Source organism: Numenius arquata, chromosome Z (assembly GCF_964106895.1).
Source record: "Numenius arquata chromosome Z, bNumArq3.hap1.1, whole genome shotgun sequence".
NCBI lineage: Eukaryota > Metazoa > Chordata > Aves > Charadriiformes > Scolopacidae > Numenius > Numenius arquata.
In genome coordinates, this window is record NC_133616.1 from 41,254,327 (window position 1) to 41,279,191 (window position 24,865).

The 24,865-nt window shown below is 37.4% G+C and overlaps 1 protein-coding gene across 1 annotated transcript in view; it reads right to left on the reverse strand.

Moving 5' to 3' along the window:
* Nucleotides 1-24,865, reverse strand: part of PRUNE2 (prune homolog 2 with BCH domain) — a 146,165-nt gene that overhangs the window by 49,983 nt on the left and 71,317 nt on the right. The window contains exons 7-8 of the mRNA XM_074166361.1: nucleotides 7,661-7,819; nucleotides 127-6,649 (exon numbers count right to left, since the gene is read on the reverse strand). Coding sequence (XP_074022462.1) covers nucleotides 127-6,649; nucleotides 7,661-7,819 — 6,682 coding nt within the window. The remainder of the gene's footprint in view (nucleotides 1-126; nucleotides 6,650-7,660; nucleotides 7,820-24,865) is intronic.

The following is a 24,865-nucleotide window of genomic DNA, read 5'->3' on the forward strand; positions in this document are numbered from 1 at the left end:
GAGTTTTGTATGTCAGGGAGACACACAAACTTCAAACTTCCCTCAGAGCCCCATCAACAGTAATACTCCAGACATTTCCTTCTTTCTTTGTCCTATGAACTTGATCTGGAAAACATGTTTTCTTACCATCAGGTGATCTTTTATCTCCACCTGGCGGTGAGTCGAGATCAGTTGTTTCTGCTTCAGATTTTCCTGTGGAAATCTCAGAAGCTCCTAGAGTTACTTCAGACTCGGAGAGTGAAGGTACTGATGTGTGATTTTCCAAAAGGCACTCTGTGGATGTGTCAGACACCTGATCTTTAATGCTGCTGTCTTTGGTCATTGGGATGCCTTCTGCACCTACTGAAGGAGCTGGCAGTGGTAAAGGTTTTTTCAAAGAAACACTGTCACAAAATGGCTGCTGTAACAAGAGTTCATCCATTGCACACTCTCTGCTGCCAGAGGGTTCAGCATCAGAAGGTACATCGGATGGTGGAGTACACACCACTGGTGATTGATCACTGGGCATTTCCTTAAACACAGGAACATCATTTTCAATTGCATCTTCAGATTCTTTTGCTATGTCATCAACCAGTGGATTACTTGAATCAGACTCATGACCTTCATTACCACCAGGCAGAAAGGATTTAGGAAAGAATATCTGTTTATCCTTTGATTCCTCTTCTGCTACTTCACTGTCTACTACTGTCAGTGTGTTCATCCCAGCACATGTGCTTGCCGGGACATTAGTCACTGATGTGTTCCTGATGATATTTTCTACCCCTGTCTCAGATTCACCTACAAATTCTTCTGATGTGTTTAGCTCATCACCAGTTATTGCAGTATGGTCGATATCAGAATATTTTCCAACTTCAGCCAAGGCACTAATTTCTTTTAAGCTTTGTTCTGCCCTATCAGGTAGAGTGAAATCCATGGGAACCAAATGCATTTGGGAGTTCGCTATTTCAGTTGTATCAGTTGGTGTTCCTTGATGGCTTGCAGGAGTAAAACGCTCATGGAATGTGTGTTTCTTATCTAAGGATGTCATTTCTAAAATTTCATTGGTAATTTCAGCTGACTCAATTGGGTCAGTAACAAGTTTATTTTCCAGACTATACTCTTCCAAAGCTGCAAATTCATGAGGGTCCTGAGTATTAGAAGAGATTAGCTGATAGGATTCATCGGAGTTTCCCTGTTCATAGCCCTGGAGGCTACCACTTTCAGACCGTGTCTGTACCTTCTGCAGTACTAACTGACACTTTGAATCAAAATCTGCCTCTCTACTCATATTTGACCATGCATGAACTGGCTTACTATCTTTGTCTGCAGAGTCTACCCCAATCTGAGAAGACGGGACAGAGGCATACTTAGTTTCATACTCCTGGCACACATCAGGACTGCTTGATGCCTCTGAACTATTGTCTTGGTCACAGTGACTTAATATATCAGGATTTTCACCATCTGATTTCAAAGTGACAATATGCTCAGCATTAGTCCATAGGTCAGGTTCCACTGAAAACAGCTGATTATTTTCTTGCATGTTATCCTGTAAAATATCTGGGATATGTGCAGTTTGGGGAACTAATATACTCCAGCTTGGGCTTGACTTCTCTGTCATTTCAAAAGATAAGTCTTCTACAGTGAAAGCATCTGGCAGGGAGTTGTGCACTTCTAATCTTTCACAGGTGTCCCGCTGTTGTTCTTGAAGAATGAGACTTGCATTTCCCTCATTGTCTTTTGGTAGATCCAGTACAGTGATTTCTTGAACTGATGTGGTTGGCGCACCTTGTTCCTGATCTGAAAAAGGATTCTGTGGAGTCAGTTGATTTCCCTCATGTGTAGGAAACCATGGCTCTTTCAAGCCCCTTTCTTCTTTATCCAGTATGAAAGGATCAAATTGTTTCAACTGTACAGCGTCTTGATTTATTTGACTATCAGAAATATCCACAGGATGTACTAGCCTTTCATTTTCTTTTTCATCACAGTACAGGGGGTGAAGCTGATTTCCATCATTACTTGCATTAGTGAAACATGTTTCTGAAAGTTCTTCATCTTGTGAAGGTGATGCCCTGGAGTCCTCCTTACTCTTTGTTAACTGGTTTGTTGCAGAGTGACTTGAAACAGAATTCTGATCTTCCAATTGCTTTTCTTCACAAGGTTGTGAATTCCACCATTCTGAACTGTCATCTGGAAAATCAAATGTTCCTACTGTGGATTTTTGATCAGCTCTTAAATCAACTTCCAATGGCACACTCCACATATCTACAGCTTTTGAAGAATACTCTTCTTTATCCCCAACAGCAAAAGTCGGTGTAATACCTTCATTCATTTGATAAAAATATGAGTCTTCTCTGCTACCTGTTTTTTCGCTGAAAATACCCATCTGAGCTTTTTCCTGAAGTGCTTCCCGGTGACCTAAATGTTCAGAAGTCTCATTATGCTCCACTGTAGTCAAGTCCTCCTGCAATACTTCCATAGCTTTAATTGTTTCAGGATTTTCATCAAAGATGCCTACCTGGACCTCCTCTCCCACTTTAGATTTTGCATCTAAATCATCTTCATTTGCTTCAGGACTTGTTGCATTGGATTGAGCATAATCGTCTCCAATTTCAGACACTTTGTGCTGTTTGCTTTCATATGTGGAGTCTTCATGAATCACTTCTGGACATGCCTCTGAATTCTCTGAATCCTCATTTATGTCAGGACTTGATAAAGAAGATACAGTGTCATCATCTACATGGGCATTCCAAAAATCTAAGCTGTTAGGAACTTTGTTCTCTTCAGTGCTTGTTTCAAATCCTTCTTCACATTCATTCCCAAATTCATTCCTTTTACAACTATCTTCAAGATTTTTATTATTTTTAATATCCCACATATCCCTACTTCTTTTGTGATGACTGGCAACTGGAAGGTCTCCCCACACATTCACAGATCCATCACTTAAATCAGGACTTGTTCCACTTGAGTGTGCATAATCACTCCACGCATTATCTTCTTCCAAATAACTTTTGATCTGTATATCCTTTGAAAGGCTACTTGTGGTGTTTGCCATTTCAAGGACTTCACTTGTGTCAGGACTTGTTTCAGGAGATGGCAAATCTTCACATGGCAGTGAATCCCAAGGAGACTGGGGAAAACTGTCCCTAAGCATTACACATGGCTCTCCGCAAAGATTATTAGCAGGTTCTAAATTTTCAGAGCTATTTCTCTGGGAACCTATTTCGTGTGAAAATGAACTTTGCACCACAGACATTTCTGTAATGTCAGGAACACTGACATATCCAGAAGAAGGACTCTTCTTAAGCTCATCTATGAAAGATTTTTCATGAGTCCTATTCAGTTCTGAGCTACTTTTGACAGGTACTAACTCAGAATTACAAATGCCTGGATGGTTAGGAACCACTTCATGTAAGCCCTCTTTCACTGCTCCTAGCACTTCTTGTGGTTCATTCATCAAAGGAATTGATGTGGCTAGGTCACAGCCACTCTTTTCAGAGTCATTCCAAATGCCTGAGCTTCCAGGCATTTTAGAAGAATTATTTTCAGAATTATCACTACCCTTATCAGAACTTTGAGAGATACTTTCCGCTTCCATCGTTGCATCTTCTATCACTGTAGTCTCCTTTTCAACTTTCTCAGAAAGCAGCTGTGACATTTCACTATAATTGTAATTTTGTGGTCTGGAGTACTCAAAAGATTCATAATTTCTGCCTTCCTCAGAAGCACTTGAAGAAGATTCTACATTACCCTGCGACAAGTCTTTCCTCTCTTCTTGACTAACTGGATTGCTTTGATTGGAAAATGACTCATTCTCTGTGACTAATGCTTCCAAACTAACACTACTGCTCATTTTTTCTGGGGAGCTGGGAACTTCAGTTGTTGACCTGTTTTCTTCTGAATCTGCATTGCATGAAGATTCACTTTCCTCTTGCACTGGTTTATTACAAATGTCACTAATAATTTGCTGTCCACTTGTCTCATCTGTTTTCTTATATTCATCTTTTCCTTCCTGATGGGAGATGACAATGGCATTGTCCCAGCCTTCCTCAAAACCCTGCTCACTCTGTAAACTCCACAAGTTCAGCTGTGGTACTGAATCCTGATTATCCAGTTTTTCATCAGCATCAGCAGTGTTTTGTGCTGCCTTCTTACTATGTATCTCACTCCCCAAGTCAAGTATTTTCAGATCCAAACCATTCACAGTATCTGAAGTTGGCGTAGATGTGTCTGTGTCTTCTATAGGAACACTGCTGACTGTTTCTACATATTCAGCTGCGGTCTCTCTAGTATTTAATTCATTGTATGGTGGTGATAAGTCATTCACTGTTCGATTGTATACTGGTGTTACTCTTCTGGTTTCAGATACAGAAAAATTATTTTCACTAGTATGTATCTCAGTTGAAAAACATTGATTATCTATTTGTTCTGAATTAAGGAAAGGTTTAGCAGAAGCAGAAAGAGTAGTGATTTCGGAATTTCTTTCTTGCAACTGAGTGACATTATTTAGGGGAGTGTTCCAGATATTTGTGTTTCCAGTGCTTGCACAAGGCATGTTTCTAGGAGATAATGGTTCCTTATTTGCTTTCTCAAGTATATTTGGCTCAGCCAAATTTGGGTTTATCAATTTATCAATAACTGTTTCTTCATCCAAATCTTTGTCCTCTTTTTCGTCTTCCACATATGTAGGTGATATATATGAATCAGATGTTGAATAATTGGTGTCTGGTGGAGAAACAACTAAATCTTCACCTATGTTGGATGAACTAAGATCTGAGTGCTTGTACAAGAAGGTATCCTCCCATGGCACTACTACTTCTATTACTTTGTTCCTGATGTTTTTATCATATATATTCCAGGTCTCTATATTTTCAAATTGTGTTGGTCTGTGTTTAGGGTCACCAAATACAGGTTTTTCCTCTGTTTGCAGCTTGGAATTATTTTGCATGTTGTTGAAAATAGAAATTGTATTTTTAGATTTCCCATATTCTTCTACTGAATGTCTTTCTTTATCCCAGGTTTCTGGAGATACCTGGATAGGCGGATTTTCAGTCTCATTGTCTGGTGTGATTTCTGAAGAATCTGATAAACTAGTTTTTGATACTGCCCATTCCTCAGGAATATTCATGGATTTTTTTTCTCTATCCAGTTTGGGCATGTTCCATACATTTTCTGAGGATCTAGCAATATCTCCTGCATCGAAGTTAGTCCAGGCTTCATAAGAGTCTCCAGCTAGCTGACTGTCTTTCCCTTCACCACTATACCATGCACCTGACATCACAGGTGTCGGCTGACTGACCTTCCATGGGTCAGTAAAGCTCTCTGGTTCTTGCTTTGTCTCCTCTAAAGAAGCAGTTTGCAGATGTGAATGTTCACTGTTTTTCTCTGGATTCTCATGGTTCCAATTATTTTGTTTAAACTGATTATCCCACAGACCTGCTCTCATGTATTCCATTTGCTTTGACTGTTTTTGGAGGAATACAGAATCTGAGGCTCTTCTGTCAATATGTTCTCGTAGCGAGGGACTTTCTTTACAATCTTTCCAGAAGACAGGGCTCTGAAATACAGATTCCTGCTCACTTGAACTCCATGTATCAGCATTTCTGGAGTCTAGGTCAAAGCCATCCCACCAGCTCCCATATCTAACACGAGACTGAGAATAGTTTTTGTCATCTATTTCATTAATTTTTTTAACGACATCTTGTGGGAAAAATAAAGGCTGCCCATTATCTAACGGTGAAGTTTCTACAAGACTGTTCATAGGAGTTGGTGGAATTCTTGAATCAGCAGATTTCAACATTTCAGGTGAAGAAGAATCACCTTCACCTAAATCGACCAAACTTGACGTTTTCTCACACATTTCTCCTGGATTCTCATCAAATTCAGCTAAATTGTCCTCTTCGTTTGTTGTCATAAGTAAGTCAGTTGAATAATTTGCTGTCTCATTTTCTAGCAGATTTGCTTCATCAAGTTCTTTCTGCACAGTGAGTTGTTGTCCTTCTGATGAATCACTATTAAGGAAATAGTCGTCTGCTGGGGAACAATCAACAGAACGAGAAGATGACTCGGATGGAGCTGTAACCACAGGTGCTAGATCAAAATTGAAAAGATCAAAGTTATCACTATTTTCTCTAGACTGAGGTTTTTGTTCTTCAGCTATTGCTCCTTCAGGAATAGGGCTGTAGGAATCAAAGCCAGGCAGAAGACTGTGGTGGGAAGCAGCACCTTCTGCAACAGGGCTATCATCACTAAGGAAAACAGAACTCTCCTTGGAAGACCGGCTGCTTCTAATGGTAGCCAATCCACTGTCTGGACTCACAAGGTCTACATTAACATCAACGTGGGCTTGCATAGATTCATTTAGCTCTTGAGGATTTTCTATAAAATTGGCAGAACTGGGCTGTGGTTCTACATCAGAACCATATAACTCCATAATACCAGAAGATCCTTGTGAAAGTGGAGCACTTCCAGCAACAGCTTCAGTAGAAGAGGTTCTACTGTTTGATACCATTTCTGATTGTCTTCTATTGATAACTTCCTTAACTAGAAGAAAAATTTGATCACAGGTCACCAAAGAATTTTCTTGACGATAAATGATAATTTGGTCACATCCACATTCTAGAGGATCCAGCTCCAAACAAGGATTCTGACACTCTTCTAATTCACAGCAGATCTGTTGAAAAATAGGATGTTTCAAAACCCATTGCAATCATGAGCATAAGGGCACATATTAACTACTTCACCATGTAACATAGCCATACCTATTTTTTTCCTATTAATCTATTCCTTGGCCATTTTTCTTTAACAGCCTTATTATGATCCCTAAATTGATGAAGTATTTAAATCAAAGATCAATACAAAATACATATTATAAAATTGGTCAGAATATTTACTTCAAATTATACCATTGGATTTTCAAGTTCACTTTTCATTAGGAAAAGAAAATCCAAATAAATTTTTAGTTGTTGTCTTAAGAAATCTGAGTAAAATATGTAAGAGTACATGATAAAAGTATTTATAGAATGGGATAATTAGATTGATAAAATAAATACATTCACATTGACCTTGAAAGCCACAGAGTCATTTAGCCACCTATCCCTAAAATCAGAAGTTTTTAAGACTGAGAAAAAGGTTCAAAAAGTTGTCACTGAGATGATTTCTTCCATTTTGGGTCAAATATAGTGAAAAAAAAAAAGGGACAGCATGGCTTTGGATAAATGAACATCCTAATAATAATTTGGCTTCATTTTGGAGCTTAAATTCTTTAGCAACAACATACACATAGATGAGTTCTGGTCATTACCATTTACAATGTGTTTGCTCATCCATCACTGCCAAAGACACATTTGTGTAGATCACAATACAGAATCAAGCAAAAACTAGTAGGAAAAAAGATCATTCTAGTTTAGCTAAAATGAAAAATCTTGTCTCTTTCTGTATCTGCTGTAACCATACAATTTTTATATCAGGCTGGTCTTAAACAATCATAAATACCACAATCTTTCATTTTGCATCATATAAATGATGCAGCGATTTCAAATAGCTACTCAGTTGCCACTTCTTGACCCCACTTAATTATTCAACACTTTGGTATAAACTTCTTTAAAAAACAAAACAAAACAAAACAACAAAAACACATTTTATTCAGAAAAGACATTATTTGATTCTTATTCCAGGTACTTACTTGGTTGCCTAGCTCTAAGTTTTCCGAGTATACTGCTATTTGTCGTTTTGTTTGCTTCTCATCTGACAAACAGTTGGCCAAAATGACAAGTACATCAAACCCATATTTATCTAAGAATGCTTTCAGATCACCAATGAGACTCCTGTGTAACACGCAGTCCTGAAATAGGGTAAGAAATTAAAAGAAACATCAGTGTCTTTTCCTTGCTCTTTCCATCCAAATCTGTGGTGAAAATAGCCAGAAATATTAATAAGCATCAGTATCTCTAACTGGCTATAGAATTCCAACCAATTTGTCAAAACAGCTATGTGCTTAAAAAGAGTCAAGAACTGGACTCACTGCACAGTAATGGACTGAAGAATGCTTATTTCTGAAGAATGCTAAAATACTAAATGTGGGTTTTGCCTTCTTGAAACTGCTGCTGAAACGGGATTGTTACTTGTTCCTGCTGAGTGCTTTTGCAAGGTTGCTTCAAAGTACTGGGCTACTGCTATTTCTTGAATAGCAGAAAAACAGCACCTTTTTTGTTAGAAAAATAAAAACATTTTATGGAATTTTTCCTGTCAATATTTCATTTAAAATAATAGATGTTAAAAAAATAGGATTGAGGTGCAAAATCAGGCACTGAGAAGGAAATTGTATGTGCTAACTTAATTTTAATGTATCTGTTATATTACATGACTGTATACAATTTTACCATGGATTATTCCTTCAGATTCCTTTATTCCTGCTCTTTGAATTCTGTGCAACTCTTCAAAACAATAACCCCCCAAAATAGGGGCAGAGTAACGTAAAGTAGTTTTAAAATCTCTTTGTGTAAAAAAAAATAAATGCTTATTTTCACACACACCACACACCAAATACAGAGGAGGTAAACACTGCATTCATCATTCATATTCTCATTTATACTTGTTGAATTATCTAGAATTTTGCAACATAAACCATACATCCCTCTTACTCACCTGGGAATATAATGCATAAAGTATAAATGTCTCCTTTCAGTCCTCAGTTCTGATAACTGCCAGTGAACAGTGTCTTACAAATTTTATTTTCTCCTTTACGTTTCTGCTATTTGTATTTGAGATAATTTTTTGTCATCTTCTAGCTAATAGTTCTGATGCTGCCAAGCTACACTGGCCCTGAATAAACAGCAGTTCATCATGAACACAACACAACTGTATATGCAGATTGGCATGTTATTCCCCTGCATCTGTCTCCTACCTGATAAATTACTGTTTTGGTTACATATATACAAATACTATTTATTAATCTACTCAGATGTGTCCACAAAATGCATCTCCCTCCCTGTATGTTAAACTTATAACAAAAAAATCTGTTTGTCAAATGCTTTGGAAGCAGATTTTTTTCCAAGATTAGAGACAAATTTTGATGTTCACATAGCAGCTACAAACAAATTTTAAGTGAAATTCATGCAGATTAACGCACAAACAAAAGGGAGCTGTCACTTTACTGGTGGACATTCAGATACAAAATCTGAATAGGCAGTTATGGTGAGGAATTATGGAGAACAGGATTTGAATATCCAAACGGGTAACATTTTTCTGAAGACTCAAGTATTGGGTATATTAGAAGAAGTATCAAAAATGTATATAAGCATGAAAAAATTACTTCCTGTATCCCATTTCTAACTGCAGGTGGAATAATTAAAATCTATTTGACTATAAAATTTGAACCAGAGCAGGTTCAACACCATCTAAAAATCCCTGATAACTCCTTATCTCAGTTAGCCTCTCACAGCCAATTCAAGAAGATTGCGAGGTCACAGGGAAGGACATGGACCAATCAAGGATCTAGCCTGCAAGGTGGTTTACGGCTGTGCAAAAGGTGAAAAAAAAAAAAACCAAAACTAAAAAATGTCCAGCCTTTAAGACTCATGATGCTTTATCTTCTATATTGCTTGTATCAGCTGCAAATGTAAGGAATTAGAAATTTTCTGTTAAAATCATGTGACTGAGCTGGAAGCCTCATGAAAGTGACATTGACTGAGATAATTTTTGCCAAAATCTCTCAGCCCGCATTTGGCACTCACAAGATTGGTAGGCTGAGGCGCGCCAAAAATCCTGCTTTCTGCAGTATTTTGAGAGAGGAACCTCTTAACCTGCCTACGTGGCAAGGGAAAACTCATCTGTCACAACCACAGCCAACTGTGCAAGCAGGGTGATACGAGGTACACTTCCAGAGTTTAAGGCCAAGGGCCACTAGGGCATCAAAAAGCAAGACTATGAATAGAATAGAATAGAATAGAATAGAATAGAATAGAATAGAAAGATCCAGCGTTCACATGCTAGCAGCTCTTTGTAGGTGGGAATGGTTACCGCAGCAAGGGTGCAGCACCAAATGCCTTACAATGAAAGGTCAGTTCTACCAGCTGGAGCAGGAACTAAAGATGCAAATGGCCATGGTAAAGCCTCTGAAGGTGCTAAAATCTGAATTTGCCTTGTGCCCTGCTTTTTGCTTGTGTCATGCAGTGTGCCCAGGTGGCCGGCAGTGTGCCCAGGTGGCCAAGAAAGTCAACAGCATCCTGGCTTGTATTAGAAATAGCGTGACCAGCAGAAGTAGGGAGGTGATTGTGCCCCTGTACTCAGCACTGGTGAGGCCACACCTCGAGTATTGTGTCTGGTTTTGGGGACCTCAATACAAGAGACATATCGAGGTGCTGGAGCGAGTGCAGAGGAGGGCAACGAAGCTGGTGAAGGGCCTGGAAAACAAATCCTATGAAGAGCGGTTGAAGGAGCTGGGACTGTTTAGTATGAGGAAGAGGAGGCTGAGGGGAGACCTCATCACTCTCTACAACCACTTGAAAGGACACTGTAGAGAGGTTGGTGCTGGTCTCTTCGCACAGGTAATTAATGACAGAACGAGAGGGAATGGCTTCAAGCTCCAACAGGGTAGGTTTAGACTGAACATTAGGAAAGAATTTTTCACAGAAAGAGTGGTCGGGCATTGGAATAGGCTGCCCAGGGAGGTGGTTGAGTCACCATCCCTGGATGTGTTTAAGAGCCGTTTAGATGTGGTATTGGGGGATATAGTATAGGGGAGAACTTTGTAGTGTAGGGTAGATGGTTTGACTCAATGATCCCAAGGGTCTCTTCCAACCTAGACGATTCTATGATTCTATGATTCTAATGCAGAGCAACACTGAGGAACTGATACAGCAGCAGGTGATCCAGTAGCCTGCTGCTGTAAACGAGGAAGTTGCCAAATATGTTGCTCCCTGGTGGCGCAATTGGACTGGAGAGCTTCACATTGGGCCACATTAATATGAACAATAATGGATCTGTACTACTTATGTAATTACCTGACTCAGCTGCTTGAGGTTCTCTCCATTTCTTCCATGCTGTCAAGCTTCCTATTATTCAGAACATGTATTTTTTCTTCTTGAGGTTCTCAGCATGTTGACTGAGAGAAGCCCAAAGATTAACTTTGAGCAGGCTACCCATCCCTCTCCGTTGGGTACAAGCTGCAGAAGGAGATCAGTTATGTACCACATGGTTTTTTTCCTCTGTGCTTCACACCCAGCTTGGCCTTTGGGCTGTGTTGTGCTACACATATCCTTTGGGTGCAGAATAAATTTGGCCAGCTGACTGTACTGGAGAAGCCTGCAGGCAGCATCCACTTAGTACTAGCAATTCTATCACCTGTGCATCCTTGCCTTTATCTAACAGTGAAGCAAAAAGTCCTCCTATGAACATCCTTTCTGTTTGACAGTAGAAATGAGGAATGGAGTTGTTTTCTTGTAAGAAAAACCTATAATACCTAAAATGACCAAAAGGTGGAACTCTCTTCTATGAACAGGGTGTCTCCAGCATGCTGTGCATGGATTGGAGGCTTATCAATGCTACATCCCTCAGGGCTCCCATCACCTAAAGGGATGTAAGATTATCTATAGTGTTAGCTGTAATAAACAGCATTTTAAAAGACACCTCACTCGGGATCATAATGGACCAGTGCTGCCTGGCGCAAAACACTATCAACTGATCAGAGACTGCTCAGAGCAGCGTGGGAATTGGTTTAGGTGTGCCAGCACCATATCCTACATTGAAAGAAAACATCTTTAAAGAAAATACGCAAATTATTTGAGGATTTAAAAGAGGGTGGAAAATGTTTTACAGGGACATCAAATTGACAGTAATACTGAGGAAATCATTAAGGCATGTCAGAACAGAGTCCAAGTCAAGCAAAATGATGCTGATCACATCCCATTTATTAGTTTACCAGTAGCCTCTCAATGAGAAAACTTTCTGACAAAAAAATCATTATTCAGCAAAGGTATAAACCCCAAGACCCTATCAGTTCTCTGGCATGAGGAATAAGATCCAAGCTTCTCACATTACTATTACTAAGAAACAATTAATATTCAAATAATACCCGACAACGTAAGTTGCTCAATTTTCCCATAAACAGTCATTTTAATAATCAACAATAAATGTTTCTTATAAGTTGTTACTTCACTAAGTGCACCCAGAAATGAAAACCCTGGGTTTCATTTCAAGGCAAACAGACCTTGCTAAAAGAATAGGTCAAAGAGTAAATTTGCTGGAAAATGCTGTTGACTAAGCTATTAAATAAAAGCAGGATCAGATTATACATCTTACGGCGTCATGATGACCTCATCGATCTTTTTGGTTGACTGGACCATTAATCAAAACAATAAATTAACTATTAATTTTAAAATAAGCAAAGGTAATTTCACTAATGTTAATAAATATAATTAAAGTGATTTTTTTTTCTAAAACTTTGTTTAATTCCATCCCTCCCCACAAACATCCATAAAGTTTACTCTTTTAAACTGGTACCAACAACGCAATTCAGTTACTCCCTTCACATGCATTCAAACATTCAAATAAAGACAATTGCAAACAGGAAACTCTTACAAATTACCAAAGACTATATATTGAAAGATGTGGTAGACATATGGACTCTTCCACAAATTTGCTAACCTAAGTAAACAACCAGAATGTCGTATATATTGTAAATGCTAACAGAAAATAAAACATTTCCTTCAGAAATGAAAAAATGCTAATCATTTCAACGGTTAAGCTGCTACGTCCCAAATTAATTACAAGCACTGTAAAATACGCTGTTGATGAGTTAGTATAGTAGGAAATACACTGACATACAGCCAAACCATGGCAAAGGTCAGTCAGCTATTCATTCTTATACTGCTTTTCCTTACTTTATTACCATGTGCTGGCTTGAGTATTAATTAATATTTGCACAGTGTACAGCAGGTAAACAGCATATGTAAACATTATTAGTTGTCATAATGACTTCTAAGTAACCTATAACAAAAAAAAGGGCTGTAAGTATACTTGAAATGCAATACACTTGAAATAAATTGAATCTAGTAGTAAATGTATTTTGCAAATGCTGTTAACTATGCAAACACATAGTTAACAGCAATATGGATACTGACGAAATTTAGTGTCTTAGCATTTGTTATAAAACCATGCGCTTGTTTTGACTAATGCATATAAATAGATTATGCACTGCTACAACATTACAATATGGTGAACATTCTGAAATGACAAATATTTTTTTATCATCTGGGTAAACAGAATGAGAAGGTTTAAGAAATCCACAGACTTTTGAAGCATTTTTGAATGCAACCTGTTCACTTATGTATTTCTGTTGAGAAATACCGTTTTATGTATGCTGTATATTGTGAAACTTCTTTCTCTGAAACTCGATTTTCTAAGAGGAATCTCTTTTTTCAGTTGTATAGTTAACATGACTACAAGAATAGATGATCCTTTAAAAGAAACCAAATCTCCAAGAAATATCCAAAGAGAATTTGTAACTTCTCCGTTTCTAGCAATACTTTCTGATTCATGAAGCCAACAGCCAATTACCCAAGTGATCACTGTAAATGTACATTACACACACTTCTGATTCTTCTAAGCTAACTGTGTCAATATTAACCTGACCAAATTAAGAAAAAACTGCCTCTTTTGTTCTTCACACTCCTCACATGGAGAGCACAATATGGCTTTTGTCAGAGGTGCTCCATCATTTTGGCTCAAGGAAACTGTCAGTACAGTTTGGGATTCGTTATTCATGGGCAGATACCCTGATGGGTCTAATGAAGCCTTTCTGCTGACAACTCATTTGCTAAAAATACCCAACCATCACAAAATATAAATGAGGAATACCACTGTATCCTATTACAATTTTCACAATCAAAGCAATTATCACAATACAGAAGTCAATACATACTGCTTCACACCGTATTCTCGTAATATTTCATGGTCAGCACTTCTGCATTCCAGCTTATTTCTATGTGATCACTGATAAAACTTTATGACATACTTAAATTGCAATATAATAGGGTAAACACCAATGTTATAGCACACATGCAGAGCTAACAGTCTGTGTGCCATTTGTTGTAACTCCAGCTAATTACTAGAAACCCCCTCCTTTAAAAAAAAAAAAAAGGCAAAAAAGCAGAAAAAGACTCAATTTTTTATAAAAGTTTTCAGGTAAGGTCAGTAAAAACGGAAAAAACAGTATAAACAGTATGGTGTTTATAAGACTCCAGAAACACAAGTATATTCACTATTTTACCTCTTTTTTGTATCAATACCACTGGTGAAAATGCTCTGTACAAAATTCACCATCTTTTCTGTAAGGAAAAATTTTTCTGTTGTGCATTTCAATCTAACAAAGCACAGCTCAGCTGTACCTATATTTATCAGTATTCTGAAAAGAACAACAACAAAAAAAGCAGCTAATTCTGTTTCTTTGTGTTGCTTTCTAAAGTTTCCAAAGCAAAATAGGTTTTAGGTCCTAAACTGAAGAGTGGGAAAGTGGGCATCTGGGAGCTTGTGCTACCCTGTACAGATCCCAGTCTTACTTTATGTTTAACTTAGGCATTCTGAGCTTAACTTGGAAGGAAATTCTATAGCATTGTCAAACACTGCATATAGAATAAAGTGATGAACGCCTGTGAGTACTGATCTCACTCCCCCGTGAGACTACGTTCTCACAGTCTGTTATTTTCATTAAAAGCAGAATAACTTAAAAAAAAAAAATAAAGCAAAGAAGAAAGAAGGATTCATCTATAATAAAAGAAATTATCATGCTTTGTTCAATGAAAGTCTGTTTAGCCAGTTTCACACAGGGGCAGTGCCTTTTCTACAACCCTGGTATATTTTGTGATATTGTGTCTTAACAATGACCCATTCTTTATGAATCGAGATTACAGCTACACAAGTTTTACTTGCACTTGATACAAGTACAAATTCTGTGTTTTCAAACTTAGGCTTGTCCATTTAAATCTGTGTTTAATTAGAAATTATATAGATGTCCGTGTTTTATATGTATTTAGCACAGCACATGATTTCCAGGGAAGAGTAGAAAGTCTTGATTCATTCACAAAATTAAAAAAAAAGAAAAAAAAAAAAGAAAAAAAAAAAGTTGCTCAGGGAAAGAGCCAAACTTCTGTTCCAATATTCCACATTTTCAGAGCTGGCTGAGACAGCTTTGAATTTAGCAGCTGAAGGTGCAGCGTCTCCATGTATCTTAGGAGGCATTATGATATTCATGTAACACAATGATACTATAATGGCCCATTTGGCTTAGAACATTCTTCCTCTGGCTGGAATACCTGCCTTCAGCGGCGATCACTGCCACCCACCTGAGGGAACACAAGTTCTTACCCATCCGCAAGGCAGCCACCCATGACTCCTGAGTGTACAACTAAATGCCTGAAACACAACCATAAATGGCAGATACAGCTGCAATTTTCCAGCATTTTGGACAGTTGAAGGATAAATAGTTTGGAGTTGTTAAAAATACAAAATACAGCAAAACATATAGCTGTGATTTTCCAGTTTAAAGGCTTAAGTGCTACCTCCTTTTTCAAGTGTGTATTTAAAACTCTGTCTCTGTAAAAAAAATTAAAGGGACAAACTAGAAAACTTGCAATCCTAACAATACAATTTCTGTTGCAAGGAGGGACCTACAAGAAAATGTACTTGCACTATGTTAAAATGTACTCCCTCCAGGTCATTTTAAAGGCTGAAGGAAGTATGTATACATTTTTCTGAAATGAACTGCATGGAAAGTCTCTTATTGTGAAACCACAAGTATGAGTATTCAAAGCCTAAAAGTAAAGGAATCCAGGGACCTGCTTATGCACCACATTGACAAGCAAGTATCACCTGTACCAAATACGCACAAAACATGTACAAAATTAAAAGAAAAAACCTCCATACTAAAGTACAGTGTAGTACATAAAATCTAATACAATATTTACCTCGGAAACATAGAGGAGAAAAAGAAACAATATTTTTGTGTGCTACTAATCAATAGGCCATGTGGACATAGCATACGATACCCTTTTTTATTCTCCTTTATATTATTCTGCTTTCTGATCCTAGGTTAAGAACTTCCATCTGATTTTTTCCATAGCTTGTAAATCAATTAAAAGATACTGAAAAAGCCTACCACTTCAGTTACAAGGTTCATTTAATCACATACAATATTTGATTTCACTGTTGACTGATTAGCAAGTGATAACAAGCAAAAGGCTGACTTGCCAGAGTGATGAATTAAAATATAAGAAACATCACAACCATATATATACTGACCAGGAGCTGTCTATTTTAGCCAGCTAAGTCTCAGGTGTAAGTTTATATGTAATAATTCATACCTTACAAAATAATTCCCATGCAAACATGGTAACGCAAAAACACATTTCTGGCTGTCAAGAAAATTTCTGGCAAAATTAATCAACTATTCATCCATTCAGGCTCTTTGCATACCCTTTTGTCAAAGAGGGAATACTAAGAGATTTCTTTCCTCTTCCACACGCTCATTGCAATGGTTTGTAGAATCCATCAAGCCTGAGTTGATTTATTGAACTGTCTCTTAGCTCAGCAGTATAACTATAGCAAATGAACTGGTAACTTCTCAAAAAACAGCAGTGATTCAACAATATCTGGTTTAATTCCTTCTAACTTCAGATTAGCAATTTCTTAAAGTCACTGACTTTCACTCTTTACAAGTTCTATCTTCAATTTTATGCTGGCATGTTTTGTTGCCATTCCTTTTTTTTTTGGTTTTGTTTTGGTTTTTTATATTTTAACATTTGACCAAGGCATTTTTTATTTACTACTGATGCTAGAATCTACCTAAATCTTCACGTCTTCACAGTAGCTAGTATGCTTCTACTGCTAGTCAATAGAGCTTTGAAATTTTAATACCTCCATGTACTTTTATGTGAGCCATCTTATTCATTACGCTATGAATACTGAAAAATAATTACCCACTTAAAGTTCCCACCTATTTCTTTAATTACATAGACAACTTTGCCTGCATATTCAAATGTTTTGTATTTATCTAATCCCATCACTAGCAATGAGAATTGTTATAAAAAGTAGTTAAGGCACAAAAACCAGAGATATGCCAAGCTGCTTGAAACACTGTTTAAACATGGATTTTATCGCTAAGCATCGTCCATTGAACCCCATGGAGCACATTTATCACTCACCAGCTTTGCATTTTTCTTCATAAAGATATATGACCTTTGCCTATTAGATTTCATTAGCAGGGCACCATACAAGGCTCCTCTGCAGATGACAGGATAGAAAGCTAAACAACCTCGCCTGAAGGATTTGTGAGAACAAGCCCATCTTCAATCTTTGTCCCTGGGAGGCACTTCCAACACCTGCCAACCACAGCACTATCATCAGAAAAACATTTAGAGATTTATCTTCAGGCTGGTGATTATAAGAGATAATTTGTTTGGAGTATGGATAAAGTTGGTCTAGCATAAACAAACTACGAGCTCAAATTATACGACGAACCTCATTAACTATTGATTTAACCACTGCAAATCCATGAACAAATGTTGTATCAAAATGTTAATTCTTCCTGAAGATATAATCAAGACAAAAAACAAAATGCCAAGGCAGGATGGTGAGCTACTTTTATGTGCACTTTTAATGCTTGCAGCTTAAATTGGAAATGGAGACTTCCTTCATCATAACAATGACAACAGTATACTATTGCCTTTTTCCCATAAACATGTAGTTTTGTCTGGCAAAAAGTACTATATCTCTTTAGCTGCCATCACTATAGAGGGATGAAACAGTGCTTTCTCTCCTGCTTTCAGGAACATTTTTTTTTTTTGGAGATGGCAAGACTAGATGTAACATTAAAAACACTTTCAATAGCAAGAACCTAGCAATACTGTAAATGGAGAACATCACAGGCAGCAGGCAGAAACGGTCTGAAACATTATTTATACATTTACACCTTCTATATTATACATATCAGACATATCATCTATGCTTGTAACAGGAAATAACTTTCTCCTAATCTTTGAAAATTACTTTCACTAAGGCTAATAAATCATCAGTCTTCAGCCAGGAGCATATTTAGAAATAATGTGGCTGAGTTAGTTCTGAAGGGTTTTTTTGGGGTTTGTTGTTTTGGTTTGGTTTGGTTTGGTTTTAATACAATGGAATCCAAACCTGTCCCCTGTTTGGTCAAGGAGAGAGAAAAATGCTGCTAGACTTCCCATTCCTGCCCAAAGAGAGCAGCCAGAGAACATCTGCACCTGATGTTGCTGGGATATGGCCTAGCAGAGTCCCACTGCACCACATCTCTGCCAGCATCCCTGTTCCTTAACAAAACTATGCTGAGGGGAAAAGTCATTTGTGTATAGGAAGTAGAAGGAGACCTGCAGTTCTTTCTCCAATGTGGCGCTCTTAACAAATCATTTGGTGTGACTTGTACTTAATAACAAAATACCAATGTTTTTAATGCTAGTATAGAATGTAAAAATAGGAACTTTTGCAGCTAAAGCAGTCAAAAGAAGGGGAACTTTGAAAATATTTTGTGGACCAACATTATCTCTCAGCATCAATCCCTTCTAAAAGGGAATGGTATTTGATGTGAAATGATTACTTCATCAGTAAAAAAAAAAAACCCAACCCAACTAAAACACCAACAAAATCTGCTGGGGAATACATCTTTCAATCTGAGTGCTCCTCACGTGGCAATGCAGCCATGCAGATGCACTCACACTTTTCTTTTTTCTGGTTCAGTTACCAAAACTTCTAGTAATTTATATTCCCTTAAATCTTCTAATCTCTTTAAATTGTTTAAAGGTTAAATGCCAATTTTAAATCCCAAATTGCTGATTTTTTTTATTTTTTACCTTTTTTTTTTTTAATCACATTTACTTAACTAATTTATGTAAGCATCTCTCAATCTCCCTGCAGGAATAAACCGCAGTTACTTAACTGTTAAAGCTATTTCACTCTATTTACATAGATGGGCAAATGATTTTCCAAGATAATTGATCTAGAGCTAAAAAAATGGACCACTCACCAATAAAGGCCCATCAGGCATCCAGATTTGTGCAGGATCCTAACCAACCTCCCTTCTCCATTAAAAATCCTGCTTTGAAAATAATCAGCTGATAATAAATTAAAAAAATCAAATCCACTTGCACAGGATTCAGATCTATCACGTTAAAGATATTCTAAGTTGTTAATGTGTCAGTTTTGGACTGTTTCATCAAACTTTAGTAATTGGTGAAGCCTTCTGTTTCATCTAGCTACCTCTTTTTCTGCCTTTCTAAAGGACCTGTTTGTTTCCTCTCGGTCTTTTGATTGCAAGCCATTTTTCTCAAAAATTGTACTACTTACTTTCTTTCTCTTGACTCCAAAATACTATTTTCAGGATCCTACAAGTTTTCTTCCTCCAGTGCTGTAAATTCTTGACTTACATTATTTTTACTTTCCCTGTCATGAATCCTCTGTTACCATTTCCAGTTTCTCATTTTCCTTCCTATTGCAATTGAATTCTCAGCAAGAACCACTGATGCCACTTTAAGAATTTAGTTTTAACTTTTCATAGTTTTTTTTCCTATTGCCCCAAATCTCTCTAACTGCAAATACAGTTCCCCATTGAGGCAAAATGCTCTTTGATTATACCTCAGTCTTCGTTATACTTTTATCCTTTGGTTCACAATAAATGTTTTCCTTTCAGCAGCACAAATCCATGGCTTTGAAATATCCCACTCTAGCTGGGGTCTCTGCATATTAACAAATACAAATAGTAATTTTACCTTTATGTGTTCATTCTGCAAGCCTGAAATAATAGGCCAATTCAGAATCACATTAACTAGAAGTTAATGGGAAGCCTCTTGCTGACTTCAAAAGACTTGGCACACCTAATAATGTACACGTAAGTGTTCTCCAAATCACTTCCCTACGCAGACAGTACTCACACTATTTCTCAGCTATGCAAGTTTAGCAAAATGCCCTTCCAGGAACTACAAGCTCTCTGCTAAGCATGTAAAATTTTAGAAATGCATTTTGAATTATTTTGATTAAGTCAGTTTTGCACCATATGCTAAATCACTGGCACTTTGCTTGCCTCGTCAGTATGGAGTAACCCCTATCTGGAATACAACTAGAGACAAAAGAGTTATTAATTTTCCATTCATTCAGTTCATCTATCTGCTGAGGAAGCTGAACACACAAACAGGGATTAGTGTGTTTTCAGTGGAACTGGCTCTAGTCTCATCCGGACTGGTTGTTTCTGAGCAGGACCTAGGAATTGGACAGAGACGATCAAATAACATACACTGAACTTTGTTGCCAAAAAAAATCCCAGTCTTCTTACAAATAAGAGTAGCGATTCAGTTTCTTGTAATTCACTTAAGTTTTCCTAAGGATTCTTCTAAAAAACACTTACAGTTACGCAAGCAAAATGCCTTTAGCAACTCATTTGTTAAACAGTCAGTTCCTTCAGAAGAGATAAAAGGGGTCATTACCGACACAAGCAAAAACAGGATAAAACAAAGTTCTTTGCAGATGCCTGTAAGGGGGCACACACTTTGTTTCACCGGGCAGAAGTTCAGCTGTTGGCACACTTGTCTCTGTTTTACATTTACAGTAGCTAAGACAGTAGCTTTTACCATTGAGGTGGTTGAAGTTTCCGAAAATAAAATACAAGCTGTGCGTAAGGCAGATTTTGGGTGACAAACTGGCAGGATCGAGTTCCTCAGCCAACAGGCTTCATTCAGGTTGTGTGCTTCAGAGGCTATGCTTACTCTCTCCCTCTAGACAAGTAAAAGCAAAAGATGAGATGCAAAGCAAGACAGTACCCTTTATCCAACTTGGAGTTAACCACTCTGAGGCACAAGACCACTGCTCAGCTGACACGGGAACGTAAATCTAGTTGAACAACCACTGACCCTCAGGGCACAAAGCAGCTGGAATACATTTAATATGGTTCTAATTTTACTTGATACTTACATGGAATCCTCAATGTTTAAAATAAATTATGACTAAGAGTGTTTAAAAAGAAAAAAAAGTTTCTTTATTTTTTTGCTAAAGAGCAGTAATACAAGGATTTTGGGGTGCTTGGTAAACAAAAAAGTGCACTGATTTTTAACATTATGGGAAGAGTGGCATGCAAAATCAGGTTTTTTCCAGTATGTTCAGCAGCTAGGCCAATTCATTTCCAAAAACTTTTGTTGATGCTGGTCATGCAAGGTCAGCAGTGCCTCTGCAGCTTAATGCAAGCTTAAAATAGGGTTTACCAACTGTTGGCAATTCCACCCTGTGCACTAGTGACTCCAGCTAGCACAACTGACTCTACTCACATCATTACAGCTTTCTCCCAAGCACTTAAATCTTGAGCCAAGCCTCATCTGTCAGGTAAACTGTATAAGACTGTTAATAATGTAAATAAATATATTTAAATATAAGCTCAATAACTAACAAACTAACAAATTAACAACAAAATAACTATCTAGCAAGTTAACAGCACATATTTGAGTTTGCCACAGGCATGGCAGGCATAGCTGTAGTGCCTTAGAAAATGCCTTACCCTCTGCTTCATGAATGCAGTCATGCATTGTTACTGAAGCATCTTTCTAACACAGTAAAGAAAGAAACAAGTACTTCTCAGCAACATCAAAGCAAAATTTCACCTAACAAAGCAAGCAGGTTATTTACTAAATTTTGTACTGCTACCCATTGACTTCACTGTAGCCTGTTGATAATTTGAGGAGTAAGAGGATATGGCAAAAAAACTGAAAACAAGTAGAAGGAAAGGAGGGGCGGAAAGAGCGTATCCATAAAATTGGCATGTGTATTTATACCAGAATAATACTTATAAAGCATTCTCCATTATGTTGAGTTCATTGACTAAAACATTGAAAAACATAATGTACAGAAAGAAATAGTAAAGTATGTAAGATAAAAAGCATTATATCATCTGAGTACGAGCATTACAAAAAAAGGGAGCAGACAAGAAGTCTTGATCAAAAGACGTTTAATCTGATCGCTCTATCAAGCTTTAGTCTTTTATTCTTGTTCACCCACCAGATGGTGCCCTTGCAGCATCCATGAACAAGCTAAGTGCATCCCTACCTCTGCCTACAGACAGACACACATTTCACTCCGTGGGTTTTCATACCTGTTTCTGAAGGGACAGTTTAGATGACATTGGAACTGTTCTTAAAGAGAAGAGTTTTCAGACAGGCCTCAGCATAGAGATTTTTCAAAATATCATTAGAAGTCTGACTAATTTTGGTAGAAGCATGATCTACAAGCCATGCCTACCCCTATGGCAGCTGGTATCCACTGTGGTATCTGGATCTGCAAGCAGGAGGAGGATGACAGTTTGGCATCAATTAGGAGAGCGCACAAACTCTTAGAAAACACTGGAGATTTATTTTGTTGCCTGAAACATGATTTTTAACCTGGAAATACTTCATCTCTGCAGAGCTGTGTATTTCTCCCACAGTGATGGAGAAAGCTTTGCAGCTACTCAGGTTAATGTGTTCTTGTTTGTCTGCTGACATTTAAATGGGAGCATACACAGCATTCTTCAAAGCTTGATTGGCGCATGGAAGTACAATGTGTAATCAGTGTTAATCTCCTAGTCTATTACTACTGTCTTTCATAATCTACATATATTTTACAAAATTCTTTAGAAAGAAATGCTGTCAGAGCAAATGATGCATCAAATTCAAACAGGCCATCAAGATTGCTAATGGATTTTAATAGCAGCTATTACAGCATAATGGTATTTTCCCAACAGCTGTTTGTTTATAAAATTTTCAGTTTACAAGACCTTTATGTCCAATCCCAGGAGACATCCCTCAATTCATTTATAATCATTTGGTTCAACCTACACATAAACACTGTCTTGCTCACATTGGGTGTGTTTGTACATGTGTATAAGACATGAGCAACTACCATAGCAATGAAAATGATGGGGAGCCTTACAAGCTAAACTTATTAGTGTGTATCTTCCCACTTTAACGGCAACTAAGTGGTTCATATGTTTCTTCTCTCTTCTCACTCTTGAATAGCTCATTGCAACCAAGAAATAGCTGCCTGGATTGAAGCTTATTTTATGTCTCAAACTGACATATGATTATTTGTTTAATTCCATGTAGCTACACCTGTTTAAGACTTTGAAACATAGCGCTAGGTGTCACAAGGGCGTAACTGGGACAACTGGCCAGCAGACAATGGCATGATGTGGCCTGCAGAAGCGGTGGAGAAGCATTACAAGGAAAAAAATCTTGACAGGCTTCCAAAGTTTGATCTGAGCTGGAAGACCTGCCAGAGATAAAAACAAAAAAGCTTGACTTTTTCCAGGTTTGGGGTTTACTTTGGTTTTTTTAACTCAATGTATGAACAAATATTTTTGGATATCTATTAGATCTGAAATAAGGAAGAAAGAGAAAACTAGGACCCCCATATGTTTTTTTCCATTGAGTAATATTCAGAATTGAACTGTACTTTACCAAATGAGGTTCTGTTTTAAAGTATTGAGAAGATAACTAACAGCTTCCATTCCAGAAGCTCACTATGAACTGAGTAGAAAAATTGTTAATTTTATCGAATGAGTTTTTTATACATTGCACACTTGCAGATGGCCGTTTGTCCAGCTTCTCTCCTGATTCTCAAGCCATTTATGTAATATAAATTTTTAAATAAGTTAAGGCTGAAGTCTGGATAAATGCCTTTCAGTATATGTACTAATGGATAAGGTTTTTTTCCAGAAACATCTACACCTAATTAATTTTGCGTTCATGTTGTCAGCAAATTTCCTACTGACAACAAACAGTGGTGAATTTTTGAGGATATAGCACAAGACAGAAAAATCACTAACTTCACTTTAAACGATGCTGTCTTTGGACAGTAGATGGCTCCAATTTTCCACAGAACAACATTACCACTAAAATTCTCAGGCAAGACTGTCATTTCCACAATACAGGAACAGGGGAGCATATCATGCAGTAAGTAGGATATGAAGACACAAGCTGTTAAGTGGTTACTATTTGTGAGTAGTGTTAGGTAGCCACCATACAAAAAGGCGCCTTTCACCCGTGCTATAAATGTTCTCCTGGGTAATCAGCTAACAGTAAATGTCACCTACATCCACGCTCTGTAGATTCGCATTCTACCTCTGTTCTTGCTATTCTCTGTGGTGTGGTAAGTACTTAGCTGTCTCAAGTAATCAGGAAACTTACTAAAAGAAGAATATTTACATTTTTTTCATGGAGTGCCCTGATATTCATGGTCTTTACATGGAAAGCCACCTCCTTCTCTTCTTAGTCCTTTCAATACTCCACCATCACTTACCTCTGCTATTCGGTTTACTCTGATTTTTCACATTCATTCTGCAAAGCACAGCTATTAGCAGAAGTTTTCATGTCAGAAGAAGTACTAAAACGTTAACAAAAATATTGTTTCTCCCAAGACACATGATCTAAGGTCTAAGGCCTTTTGACTTCCCCCATGTTTGCCAAGAGACTTATGGTTATAGCTAGTTCTGGCCTTGTAGCTGATAAGAGGAAAGCAATTAGAAAGCACAGTCTAAATCAAGTCAAATACAAGTAGTTTTTATTTCTAACCAGCTATAGAAGAGTTAGGCTTAAAAAATCCACCAATGATACTAGATTGCAAAACCCACAACTGATATTTATAAATCAGCTGGCATAAAAAAACATAGACAAAATAATCTCAAGCCTGACTCTTACTTGTTCCTCGTAACTCAGTAGCATCATATTAGAAAGAGCCTATATTGTTGATGAGAAAGTTACTCTTTAAGAACAAGCAGTGGTACTTTGGAGTGGTCTACTCAGAAAAACGTTAAGAAAAAAATATTGATTCAAGACTGGTATTTTTGCTGTTTACT